This window comes from Erithacus rubecula, assembly GCF_903797595.1.
Source record: "Erithacus rubecula genome assembly, chromosome: 2".
Taxonomy (NCBI): Eukaryota; Metazoa; Chordata; class Aves; order Passeriformes; family Muscicapidae; genus Erithacus; species Erithacus rubecula.
The window spans coordinates 108,012,804-108,026,766 of NC_136685.1; the positions used below are offsets into that span (position 1 = coordinate 108,012,804).

Genomic DNA, 13,963 nt, shown 5'->3' on the forward strand with positions numbered 1-13,963 from the left:
CATGTCCTACTTATTGGTCAGATGGTTTTGTGGAGGTTGTTAGATATTGCTTTTTACCATTAATTCACAGCACATTTGTACCTTTCCCCCTCAGTCTTTTCTCTGTATAGATTTACATAAGCAATTTGTTTATTTATCCAATCTCCAGGAGTGTTTTGGTACTGGAGACTTTCCTTTTCCCATTATATAAAATCCAAGACTGTTTTCTGCCTGATTTTCAGCAAATACAAAGGCACTGGGGACAATTTCCATATCACCACTAGAGAAAACCAATACTTTAAGAGACAGTTGATTTGCCAAGTGCAAATGGAATGTGAAAATGATCCTAGCAGCCAACACCACATTTCCTCTCAGGGTGAGTCTGACTGCTTCATCTATCCCTGAGGTGTGGATAAAAACCACATTCACAGGAATGTTTATGGAATTTGAAAAGGTCCATTTTCTGCATATTTAGAGCGGAAAATGTCAAAACAAATCTCAGCTTGGTTTCTAGAACAGCACTTGGGTGAGCAAGCAGCCCACAAAGAAGAGGAGCAGAGGCCTCTGCTGTGTGCTCAGGACACAGGGCAACAAATTCCATTGATCCCTCATGAGCCTCTTTTCACCTGCCCCTTAAAATTTTATTTGCCCCTTAAATGGACTCCTTCCCAAAAAGGGAAAAGTTACCAGAGCAATCAGAGAAACTCCTCAATGGATTTTCCCATCAAGTCTGAACAGAAAAATGCTCATGTTAGTGAAGAGCTCTGTAGGCAGAAGTTTACATTAGAACAGGCTACTGGGCTGCTGAACAGTCAAAGGCTACATGGAGATTAGGATATAACCCAGAATTAGTGGTTTTACTCCTGCCTTTCTGGGGAGGAGACAGCTGCTCTGCTCTGCAAATTGCACTGCTTGGCTTTCACTGTTTGCTTTTACTCAGCCACAGCATTAAGGCTTCTGGGGATTTAAAAGTGCTTCTCAAGGAGAGGCTGGATCATTCCTGTTACCAGCTGGGGGAAGGCAAGACAGGGACAACATGTGGTTCACAGCCAGGGCCTCTTGGGATAAACCCCTCAGAGCACAGAAATGCAGAGAAAGTACTTAAGGGCTCACTGCTAAAATCTGGGTTTTGCAACCACTGCAGGCTCTAAAAGTCAGTACCCTGAGTGTGAAAGTAGATTTTTGGAAAATTATACAGCTCCCTAAACTGCCTCAAAATGACACTTGGAGTATTTATTTCTCCAGAAGTTGTTAAGGCCAGGACAGGATGAGGCTTCCTCCCACCCTGTGCACCTGTTCACAGCCCCTGGCAGCTCTTGGCTGCCACTCTGCAGTGCCAACCCAGCAGGAAGGAAGGGAAATGCAGAGACAAACCCTTGTGAACCTGGGGCAGAGGCAAGGCAAGGGGAAAGGGCTCTGAGTGCTGCTGAGCCAAGCTGGCAGCCTCTCCTGCAGGGAGGCTCACATGGCAAATCCTGCCAGCACACCCCGGGACAGAAACTTCAGAGAGCAGAGTCTTGCCAAGAGCTTTCACCAAGTCCCTGGAGAAATGAGCCCAGACAGTGCTGGGACTTCCAAGCACTCAGAGGGAAGGTCAGCTGTAAACTCCTCCAAGGTGAGCTGAGAGAGAAAAACTAAATGGCAACATTTATCACATCTCCTGTCACTGTTTCATTCACTCAGTAAATTTATTTAATATTCATATTGATGAGTGCAAGAAACAGTCAGAAGAGCAGTGCCCCAGGACTAACCTGTGACAGTGTTTCTGACTCCTCACAACAACAAAACCTGCTGTTTTCTCTCATCTGTGACCCAGAGGGGCTTTATCACTGCTGGGCTGCTGAGAGGAGCATGACCCCACTGCTCAGGAGTGCCTGGCTCTGCAGGAAGGAGGGAAGGGCAGGAGGCCACACTCTCAAACATCTCAGCACGGGGTGACAGTGACAAGGTGGCTGCCCTGGGAAGGGAGGGGCTGCAGAAAACACTCTGCCTTTCCTCAGTTACACACAGATGGGAAATGTCTCCAAGGCAACAGTGGGCAGGAAGGCCAAAGGATCATTGCTGGGTGAAGTGGGGACTGGCTCCAAGCTGCTCCCTAACAACTCCCAGCTTCACAGGCAGTGCTAAGGAAAAAGCCAAGGGGGAGGTGTTGCCTTGGCTGCCTTCCACCCCTCAGGACAGTGCTGCTCCATCACAAACCCCCAGCCCAACAGAGGTGTCAGCAGGACCCACACTGACAGAAATCCTCAGGGAACAGCCCTTCAATTATCAGCAAAGCTAATGTCCTCTCAAAGAGGATTGGAGAAAGCCCTGACATTTGGGTAATGTGCAGTCGAGACATCCATGTTTTAGTGGCTGAGAGAAACAAGGCAGAGGAAAGGTATCCAGGCAGCCAACACCAGAGCTTTTATGCTTTCCCTTTTCTTCCAGTGATATAGGGGAAAAACCAGATCCTGGGGAACACACCCACACTGACACTGAGGCCAGGAGAGCCCCGAGAGCCAGGGGATCTTTGTACTGCAGCTGTCACAGAGGAAGGAAGAGGCTGCTGCTAATAACAGCAGAATTTTTGCTAATCTGTCATGTTTTAACTACCATGGAAGGAGCAATTGAAGGCAAGCTCATGGGCAGGTTATGCAATGCTGGGAAACAGATTGAATCCAGGCAACCAAGCAGCAAATACCACTTGCCCAGTTTATGATCAAAACCTCACAGGAAAAGCTCTTTATTATCTGCCAGTACTCCATGAAATAACCTGAAAATTACTTGATTAATTCCTTGTGCTAGTAACAAGAGTATTCCAAACTTTAAAATGTTGTCTTCAGTGTAAACAGCCTGTGTAAGTGATTAGAAAATCTGGAAAGAATTTCTTTTTTTCAAATGTTATAATACTTAATGATTTTAAACACATGTGAACCATCAGGTAAATCACACATAAATGACACAGCTTAATCTTGCTCCTTTTTTATTCTTGACCTCCTATTCCTCTGACTAATGTTTACTAGAAATCACTTGAAATAAAATATGGAGTAAGAATGCTCTTCTGCAGGATGCAGCTTTCAGCAATAAAAGTGAAAGGGCATGATTTACCTCTTGGCAATCCTGAAGAAACTTTTGGAGATCCCTGTTATCTTTCAGTCTCATCAGAAGTTCGCTGGCTGCTTCACGGTTCTTCCTATGTCTGGTCAGGAAAACAAAACAATAGAGAAAGGAAATTAAATAGGCATTTCATTAAAAACTGTCACTACTGGTTTCTGGAGCCTCTTTGGACTACAGGTGCTGCTAAGTTTGTGGTGTGTGTCCTTTGCTGCCTTTCAAAGGACATTTTGGAGTGTGTAATTTAATGGGCTCGCTGAAGTTCAGCATCTCCTTGTTTTTGTGACCCATTAAATACACAGAGAACATTCTGAAATCAGCAGGGTTTCACAATGTGTGATGGACAGAATTTGGCCCACTCATTTCAAGCCCCAGGAGAGTTCAGGCTGTTTGCCAAAAAACATAAGAAAGCTGCAAATTGTACCAGTAAGATGAGCTTGTACCACTTGCAGGGTGCACCTGCTGGAGTGTTCTTTGCAAAACACACTCAGCACCTCCTTGTCCTGCTCACAGCTGGGCTGGCCCACAGAGCCTCCCCAGGGCTGTGTGGTTCTGCACACAGAAGCTTTATGCACTTGGAACATGTTTTTTCAGGGTGTTTAAGAGCAGCCAGAAGAAAAGGAAAGGTTAATCCAGAAGCCCTAATTTGATCCAGCACCATTTGCCCCTTGAAGGATGAGTCACTCTGGCAGTCCATGGTTGTGGTGGGTCCTGCAAATGGAATGGGGCTGATTCTCAAGGTACCTCTGGGCATGTTCTTAAAAATGCTTCATTTGGAGTAGTTATCCCTGTCCTCCCATCCTTTTATTATTTATGAGGCAATTTACAAGGAAGAGACAGAGTAAAGAAGATAATTTTTATTTACTGCTCATTGTGCTAGGCTTACTCCTATTGCACTGTACAGGGGTTTAAAGTGAAATATTGCTGCCATTTGTAATAAGATAAATATGGATTGAGAGTTGGAAATTATTTTAAAGGGTGGCAATTTATAAGATGAGCTCAGCACATGCTGGCAAAAGCTAAATAAATCCATGTTAGCAGAGATCTCCAGAGACTCATGATACCCCAGAATACCATAAATTACATGTTGATGACAACTGGATTATGACACCACTTTTCCTGGTCTGCAGTAAGTTACCACAGCAAGCTCTCTGGCACCAATTTAGTGACTTCAGAAACACAAGGAATATTGGAGTTACATTTTCTAGAAAAGCAAAAGGTCTGTAGGCAGAGGAATAGGAGAAAAGCATTTACAGGACTACAATTTGCTTTGCTTTGGCCTCAACATCTGCCTCCAGCCAACCAAGCAAGCAGCAGCTCTGAAGGTGCAGTCAAGAAAATGATTTATAGATTGCATGGCAAGGAAGACACATGGAACCATCAAAGCAAGAGCCTGGAGTCCAAGCCCAGGTGAGGCTGAAGTTCTGAGAGAGGGAACACAAAGGAAAAGACACAAACTGTGCCTTAGGAAAAACCTCTCTAATGAGGCAAACATCCCTGGGTTGGATTCCACTTTCTTTTATATGCCTGGGCAAACACACTGCATTACTCAGGTTGTTAAAATGAAGCAAAGAACTGCTTGGGTGATTTTATCAGGCTGATTTCAGAGATTACATTACAGACTCATGTACTCTGGAGAGGACACAAGTTATGAAGTTTAAAAGAGAACTTTCACAGTGCTTGAATAGATTTAAGATAAGTACAGAAGTTCTTATGTTGAGAAAACTCCAATTTAAAAAAAGCTAATAAAATATCTCCCATGGAGTGTTGGAAGTACTGAGTAGAAGGACTTTGAAGGAAACCATGCAGGGATATCAAACAAATGATGGCATAGCATAACAAATATGAACTTTGGTGCTTAGAGCTACATAACCGTACAAGGCTGTTTTGTTCAAGATGACCTGGAGTGAGAATGGACAATGAGTTTTCTCTGAAGAACAGGGCTGAACCATAACAAAGTAGAAGCAGTTTGAGGATGGGCACTGCCGGAACAGACAGGAATTCCTGTGTTTTCATCACTGACTTCTTTATGGGAATAAAGGATTTTAAGTAGTTGTTTAGTCTGTTCTCCTGCTCCAGACTAGCTGTACCTAAATATTATTAACTCCATGTTCAAATATCCCCAAATTCTTTTAAAGAATTCACACTTAAGGCTGTCAATGACTGCTTCTAACTAATTTGCTAGAACAGTTTGTGGAAGAAGAATAGTTTGCTCTATAGTTATTTAGAATGGTTTTGAATTCTGTATCACACATATGACTTACACCATAAGTGTAAGATCTGTTCAGCACAAGGAGGTGTCTGACACCAATTATTCCAGAATTTGCCTGGTGTCCCCAAGCTGACTCCCAGAGGCCCCTGAGAATGCTGACAGTGCTGAAAACTGACAAAACCACTTGTGGTTTAACTGTAAGCCTGTGGGTTTCAAAGCCTGTGCAGAAATAATAAATCTTACACATAGTGTGAATGCAGCTGCCTGCTAGGAATCCTGAGATATATGAAAGGCAGTTTTAGCTTCTTTCATTGCTCCAGCAAATGAGGCACTCTCCCTTCTGAATGGGCAAGAACAAAACTTACTTCTGTTCTCTGTTGAGCAGAAAGTTGCACAAATACAAAAAAGTAGATGTAAAACTGGCTCAGATCACAACTTGTGCCAGATCTGCCCCTCTCTTTAGACTACATCTCCCTTGCAGAATCTGAGGCCATGAGCAGGCACATGGTGAGGGTCAGTTCCCCAACATTCTTCCAAGAGAAAATGGAGGAGGAAATGCTTCAGAGCAGCAGAAGTCACCCAAGCAGGGACAGCTGCACAGGGAGACCCAGCTTTTTCCCCAGCTGGAAAAGCTAGCTGGTGACAGCTTGATGCAAACCCTTCCCTCACTCTTACTCCATGTCCTTGTGCCCATTCATTCTTGCTTGTGAACTGCACTGAAACCTTGTGCTGAAGTGTTTCTTTCCTATTGCACTTTGCTCTCCCTTGTGCCATCCCTACTGAGATGGGAACCACCCCAGAGCAGGGCCTGTCTGCTGCACCAGGGCCAGTGGGGTCTCCTTAGGAACTGCTCAAAAGCACAACTGCAAACCCCACTCTGAACAATACCAGAAACTACAAAGAGCTCCCTATGGGAAGTATGGAGCCACTGCACATACTTGTGCTTGTTTGTTTTGGTCCTTTGTCAGACATCCAGGTGGAGCTGGGCTGGGAGAGCCACTTTAGTGAAAGCAAAGAGGCTTCCTTTGCTACCCCTCCCAGTGCAGGCAGCCCCAGGGCTTTGTTCTGGAGCCTTATCAGCCCCCCAGACTTGGGGAGCAGTCACAGGGATTTCCTGGATAGCAGCACACAGGATGGTGTTTGCAGCACTCGGCAGAAATAGCTCTGGAATTGAGGAAATGCTCAGCTCCAGTAGGAACTCCAGCACACGTCCCCTGGGCAGGACAGCAGGGACAGGGGCACAGAGGAGCAGCTGCACTGGGGTGACAGCCACCAGAGCCTCTGCACAGCACACAGCACATGGGCTGAAGCTCTCTCCCACTCAGCCACTGCAGACAGGGCTGCAAGATGCAGCTGGCCATTTGCTATGATGTCCTTGGATCCTTTCTCTTAATATTCCAAAAGCTGCAAAAAGAGGACACCTGACCAGAAGGCTGGGATCAAGCTCTCCTGCTTTCCTAAGTGGCTGGGAAAACTTAGAGAAGAGGGCCCTTAGAGAGGGTGAGTAAGGAAAATCACTCTCCTATCTGTCCCCTTGATTGCTTTCACACAATCTCCTCCTCCTGGCCTTTGCAGATTCTCTCTGGGATCTAGAGCCAAACTGGTGAGAGAGAGAGAATGGAAACACGGGGTACCCTAGGGGTTCAGCTGCCAGAGGCCCTCAGCAAGCCCTGGGAACAGGAAGAGCTGCCTTTCCTGAAGTCATGAGGCATGGCTAAAGTGGGTGCACACACAGTGGGACATCTCTGCCCAGAGATTTGCTGATCTACTTCAGTGCAGTTTCTCCGGGAGACGAAGGCACCTGGAGAGCTCTGAGCTTACCAGCTGTGGGGGGGATGCAAGTCTGATGGGAGGGTCATCAGTGACATTTCATTGCTCACTGCTTGCTCTGAAAACAGTGCCTTGAAAGATTCCACTGTTATCCAAACCAAAAGCAGAAAGCACAACAGCCATCAAAACTGAACATTTGGTTTCAAAAGAAAAAGAAACTTTAATGTTCTATAGCATCCGTGCCACAGCCAGAGAGAGAAAGAGAAGGACTTGTTCTGGGATGAAAGGACACACTTGTACCAGTGCTTCCTAATCTGATCTCAGAGGGCCAGACAAGCTGGAAGAGATGATCAAAGTCGAGGGGGTGGGGTTGGGTGCAATGCCAATTACACCCTTGAAGAGCCACATTCCTTCTCCAGAGGAAGGACAGGAACACGTTATTGTAATTACACCAGCTTGGGGGCAGCAGAGGAAACTGAGACCTGTGGAACCAGACACAGCCAACTGCTACAGTTCCCAGCAGAACATCGAGTCTGCTCACACTCAGAACTACACAGCAACACTTCACAGCCAGACTCTGGGTAGGGAGCTCAATTACCTGCCTCTAGAAAGTGAGAGAGGTTTTGTTTAACTAAGATTAGCCTGGCACAGTATTGAAACAGTGACAGTCCCCCTATTTTTTCCACAAGAAAAAGGAAACAGACATTTTCTAAGCTGTTACTTTGCCTTTGAATCCTGGTAAAAGGGCATCTCTCAGAGAACAGAATGAAAGGAGGAACAGCTGCATTGTACCATCGTTCTGCCCTTACCTGTCATCAATAGAGTCCACCTTCTCCTGGATTTTATCAGAGTTAATGTTCCCATCACTAACGAGCCTCCTGCCTGTCTCCACAACTGCATTGATCTTTTCCTCATTGGCGTCCATGGTGGTCATGAAAATCCTCCTGCTTTTTATATCAGCTTCTGCTCCTTCCAAGGTAGTTGGCATCTCTGTGTGTGCCAGAACATACTCCTGGGATTAAAGAAATCAGAGAGAAAATTGTTACACCAGGCTATGCTGTTGCTCCAACAACAGACATCTCCCCAGAAACAGTCTGAAGTAAAATACAATTAGAAAAGGGCAATTTGTCTGCTCGTGACTCTCCTGCCAATAGACTTTGTTAATTGCTTGCAGTACACAGTGCCAACCTGCAGAAATGAAGTCAGGTATATCTTGACCACTTGCCTGGTTATTAAGGAAAGCTTCTGCTTGCTTGGTATCTCTGAGAAACAGCTGGTAGGCATGAGACTGGGAAAGGAGATTTTGCCTGTTCTCCCCCACTTTTGTGAAGCCATTCCAGCCGGTGTCCAAAGCCTGGAGGCGCTGGCGCAGGAACATGTACTGAGCATCAGTCTGCCCTTGTGTCACCATCTCACCCATGTCCCTCATCTTCTGATAATCTTCCTCGTAGTTGTTGATCTCGTTCTTGATATTCTCGTGCTGAGTGAGCAGCTTCTCAGCCTCTGTCAGGGTGTTGGGCATGTCCTCGGAGGCAATTGCAGTCTGTGTTCTGGAGAGCCAGGACTGGAAGTCATCCAGATCTCTCAGGAACTGCTGCAGCTTGCTGGCCTCTCCCAGGGACTCTTCCCGGTTCTTCAGGGTGGTCTTCATCTCCTCCCACACATCATTGATCTCTGCAAGCCGTGACAGGATGGCTTGTGCCTGGTCAGGATGCTCTGATTCCAGCTTCTCTGCCTCCTTTTGCAGGTCGCTGAGCTTGGCTTCGATGGCCACCAGGTCCCGTTCCATGCCCGTCAGCTTCCTCTGCAAGGCCATCACTCCAGCCAGGTCGTTACCCAGGTCTTGTGTGGATTCAATCACTTTGGTCTTTTCCCTGATCCAGGATTTGGTCTCATTACATTCAAGGTGGTAGTTCTGGATACTCAGAGCAGAGAGCAGAGCATCCTTCTTCCTATCTACCAGTTCTCTGAACTGGCTCCACCTGAAATGTGTGAGGAGAGGAGAGCACAGAAATTGAGATTTGTGGGAAAAGGATGTGGCAGCATTGCTGAGTGAGCAGCTGTTCTCAGCAGCTTGGTAAACCCAGCTACTCAGGGTTTTCTCAGTCCTTCCCACACCCAATCAGTGCTTCTAGCAAAGCAATTCATTAACCCAGATATGTGTGGTATTAGAATGTGACAAGTACCACACACCGGTGTAATTTTTCCTCAGTGAAAAATTGGCAGTTACATCAACGTTTCACACTCCCTTGGTTTATTCTGAAGCTAAAAAAACGAGGGAGTTTAACGCAAAACTACATTGATTTCTTTTTTATCATAGCAAGTATTACAGTCAATTTCCCAGCTCTCAAAACAGGTACTGACACACATCAGGGCCTGATTAAGTCAAGAGCAAAACTCCACCTGATAATCAAGTATTTGAAAGGCACACTCTTTCCCTTTGAAGCTTTAAAGGCCTACCTTGAAGATACTTCAGGTAAGAGCATCAGAATATCTGAAAAACATCCTACTTAAGAAAAACAAAATGACCCCACCATACTTTTCCAGCTGGTGTGATGTCCTGAGCACGAGGCTTTCGCTCACCTTGTGTTGAGTTTATCTTGCTGTGCTTTGATCTTCTCGCCGGGGTGGCCGCTGTGCATCAGCTGCCTGGCAATCTGGTTCACCACGGCCACACGAGATGCCTGGTTGTTCATTTCTGGCTCCAAGCCTTTCAAACCTGGAGTGGGGGAAAACAACAAACACAAGAGTCCCTCAGGCATTAGAGAATATGAGCCACAGGCAAGCTGGGGTTAAAACATGTCCACCCAGTATTCCCCAAGACTTCCTGGTAAAGGCACGCTCACCTGTGCTGGATCACTTCCAGGGTCCTCCAGCTTCATCTGAATCTGCATATTGTTCAGCCAACTTCTCCTTTTCGGCGATCCAAAGCTCACAAGCATCAGCCTCACTGAACATCTTATAGAGAGCCAGGGTGTCCTGCAGGGCTGCTTGCGCAGCCGGGTCAGCTCAGCCACCTCCTTGTACCTCTCCTCGATCCCGGACAGCCTGCCCTGCACATCCGGAGACTCGGTCGTGCTCCTGCGCAGGGCCTTGGCCTGCTCGTGCAGGGTCGATGGTCGGCCGGTAGCTCGCGATCTCCTCGGCCACGTCTTTGTGCTTCTTCACCAAGGACTGAGTGGAATATTCGTCGTGGCCAACGTCATTGCTGGACACAATCTTGAGGATGTCCAACATCCACGCGTCGATATCGTCAGCGTCACCTGGAACTGGTGAAGGAGAGGCCTCCTCCAGACGCTTCTTCCTGATGGCAGACAGCTGCTCCAGGTTAGCCCACTGCTCCCGGATGTCCTTAATCCTTTCTCTGATCTTCTCAGACCCAAAATGCTCTTCCGCTATCATGTCTTCTTCTTTCTTTAATCGCCTGCTGAAAGTGGCCGCTGCGGCCGCTCATCTCGTCCTCAAACGCTTTGTGCTTACTCAAGAGTCGGACGACGCTGGTTAGGTCCTTCCCGTAGTCATCGGATGACAGGATCTGCTCCTTCTCCCTGATCCAGCCTTCCTCCTCAGCCATTTCCCAGAAGAATTTCCAGAGGCGCCGGGACTCCTCGAGGCGCGCGCGGCGCTCGGCCGCCAGCTGGCAGAGCTCCTGGTAGCAGAACTCCATGTGAGCCACGCGGTCCCTGATCACCTGCGGGTCACAGGGCTTGTAACCTGCTCGGACAGAGAACGGTGTTACCAGCTGGGCTGCTCACTCCATCCCACAGCTCTGAGCCCCTGCGTGCTCAGCTTCACATGAAAGAATCCACAGTCTAAGGAAAGTGAGTGGGAAGTGTTCAAGCTCCACCACACATCAGAAAATGCTGTTCTTCCCAAAAACAAAAATAACCTCAAAAGGAAAGATATTCATGACTGTTTCCAGTGAGACAAAATTCACTGAATTCAGATTACACAGCTGCACAAAATGGACATCATATACTCTAGCTAACAGCACTGGGTTCTAGGGAATTGCTCCCTTTCTGGATAAATTGGGACACCATCAGACTGGGTCCTACAATCTGTGTGAATGTCTGCATTAGGAACACAGCATGGGGAACCGTGGTGACCTCTGCAAAGCCAGGCAGCTGCTGGTGAGGAGTGCAAGGCAGCACAGTGCCACACTCAATTCCTGAGCAGCTTCCTGGACAAATGAATCATTGATACTCTGAGTACAGAAGGAACCAATGGAGCTGGAGTCTCTCATTCTGGTGAGGAATTCAGCTAACTTATTTTGCAGAACTAATGAGTCTCACAGATAACCTCACAGGTAATTAAGATACAAGGGGTGTGTTGGGTGCTGGTTACCTTCTCCATCAGTGGCAAACTTCTGAGCAGAGGCATTGACCCCTCTCACTCTCTCAGCTTGAATAGCAATGTCAGCTTCTACCAGAGCATGTTTCTGCAGCAAGTCTTCAACTCCCAACAAATGTTTGCCATAGTCTTGGGACAGCAAAAGCACCTGAACAAAGTGAGAAAGAGTCAAACAGGCTGAAGGCTTTTTGCTTCTTTGGGACTCCAGGTGCTGTTATCTGTTGATACACTAGCTCAGAGGAGCTCCAAGCCCACAAGGACAGAAATTCCAAAGGTAGGGACATGGCTGATACAAATTTGAGCCAGCATTTTTGAAATCACTGGCACCATGAAGAAGTTGACTGGTCTTTAATGAATTTTCAGTCTGAGATGCTGAGAGGCTGAGTTAGCTCAGCAGGGCCAAGATGCAGCACTCAGCCCAGGTGCTGGGAGCTCCTGCTGAGCCACACACAGCTTTCTGTCCTCCAACAGCATCCAAGTTCTGCTGGCTGAGGGACAAGTTGTGGTCCTTTCCCTCCCCAGATCCCAGGAGAACAGACAGGAAGAAATTCAAGCTTTTTAAAGCAGAGAGGTGACGAAGTGACTTGCTCCCCACGTAAATCACGATGGACAGAGATTATTTAATTCCTTTTCACCAAATCAGTCATCTTTACCCAAGCACTGTGACCTAAGCTTCTGGGCTCTATGAAACAGACATGAAGCTGGAAAGTAGCTTTTTATAGAAGTGAACTCATTCTTTTTCCTTACTTATTTTTAATCTTTAGTGTTAACAAATCATAGGGAATTTATTCACTTCTGGGCCTGTCTACTAAACCAGAGGGGCAAAACACATCCGAAAACTTGGCAGAAAAGGACAGGTGCACCTCTGACATCCACCCACCTTCATCTCGTCCATCCAGTCCATGATGTAGAGCATTTCCTGGAAGATCTTCTGCAGGCCCAGGTTCATCTCCAGGCGCTGCCGGCGGGCGCGCAGCAGCTCCAGCAGGTACTCCCAGAGGCGGATGACGTTGTCCTTCCTGGCGGTGATGCGCTTGATGTCGTGGTAGTTCTCGGTCTCCAGCTCCTTGGCCACCGCCACCACGGCCTGCACCCGCTCCTCGTACGCCGCGATGTCCGTCTCGATGGCCTCGTGCTTCTTCGTGGCAGCCTCCACTGCTGGGAGGTCAAAGCCAAAATTGTCCTGCAAACACATAGGCACTCCTTCAGCAATGGCTGCTGAGGACTAGAGTCTCACTGCTCAGCCTCTGCTGTTGGTTCTGACTTGCCAAAACACACTTGTTGGCAAATCCGGGACCTCAAAATGCTCCCGAGAGTCTTCCTCTTCCAACAAGAGACGCCTCTGATAATAAAGAGCCACTGATAAAATCATAGATATTATTCACTGGGGGAAGAATCACGTGGCTATAAGGATTAGGCTGGGGCTAATCTAATATCATCTCTAATATTAAACAATAAAATTAACTCCTGGGCTAATTTCACTGAACTCACCAAAATATTCAGATAAAGAAAATCTTGACTGTGGGTAGTTATGTCCTCATCAAATCTCCTGACCACAGGCTGGTAAGTTCAAGGAAGGGAATCCCAAATGTAATAAAAGAGAGGATGTACAGTACATACATATATAGAGTAACTAAACACAATAAATAAATACACACATACATAGATGTAGCAAAATATGAGGCACAGGGAAGAAAACACTCTCCTTGCAAGAACTGCATCCTGTAATTACTCATGGGAACCATTTCAGCCACCCAGACAATTTCTGAGAGCAGCACCTGAGAAACGAGCCGTTGATTTTCGCTCAGCCAAGTTTCTCTCATAGCTGCCTTGCGATCGAATCTCCGTGCAAGTTGTTCCAGTTTCTCTTGTCTGATGAGCTCATTTCGCAGTGCCAGTTCTCTTTCATGTTCAGCTTTTTCCAGTCTTTCCCAGGCCTGAAGACGTGGAGGGAAAACACATGGCTTCTAAACAACACATTCTTACAAGATTATGATAAATCCCATCTCCTTTGCATGAAATCAGGGCTGAAGTCACTACAGGCAACTTTCACCAAACTGGTTCAATTATTTATAAGCCCATAAATCCAGTTTGCACTGGCTGGCCCTACACCTTGTTTGCTAATATAAACACATGACTTAAAATCTGTTCTCAATTTAGTCAGTCATTTCTGAGCAAGCTGTTTATCTCAGATGCATTTTCTCTCGTCCTTTCTTACCCCCTTCCCAACAAAGCCTAAGGAAACCACCTGGATTGAATGCGTGAGAAAGTGTTTTTTTAAAAAAATAAAATCTCCTGAGTGCTACTTCCAAATAAGTAGATTCTATCTTCCTCCTTTAGGAAATGGGAATTAGAGCTTCATGGCCTCTCACCTCCAAAATCAACATACAATTGCTGTTCTTTATTACACTTTGGAAAAGAAAACAACTGGAGAATTCGCTTATTTCTGGTGCTTACAAGTCCTTTTTGCCCTCAAGCCAGAAGTTATACATATGCATGATGATAATATTACAAAAATCAGAAGTCTTAGAAGCATGTTGGAAGTCAGCTAATCAC

The 13,963-nt window shown here is 46.5% G+C and overlaps 1 protein-coding gene across 1 annotated transcript in view; it reads right to left on the reverse strand.

Moving 5' to 3' along the window:
* Positions 1–13,963, reverse strand: part of SPTBN1 (spectrin beta, non-erythrocytic 1) — a 110,742-nt gene that overhangs the window by 21,780 nt on the left and 74,999 nt on the right. Inside the window, 16 exon segments of the mRNA XM_079298526.1 lie at positions 3,070–3,160; positions 7,867–8,069; positions 8,283–9,039; positions 9,641–9,768; positions 9,770–9,776; positions 9,904–9,923; positions 9,925–9,963; positions 9,965–10,044; positions 10,047–10,168; positions 10,170–10,320; positions 10,323–10,339; positions 10,341–10,468; positions 10,470–10,771; positions 11,402–11,555; positions 12,288–12,590; positions 13,186–13,344. Of these exon segments, the coding sequence (XP_079154652.1) occupies positions 3,070–3,160; positions 7,867–8,069; positions 8,283–9,039; positions 9,641–9,768; positions 9,770–9,776; positions 9,904–9,923; positions 9,925–9,963; positions 9,965–10,044; positions 10,047–10,168; positions 10,170–10,320; positions 10,323–10,339; positions 10,341–10,468; positions 10,470–10,771; positions 11,402–11,555; positions 12,288–12,590; positions 13,186–13,344 (2,661 nt within the window).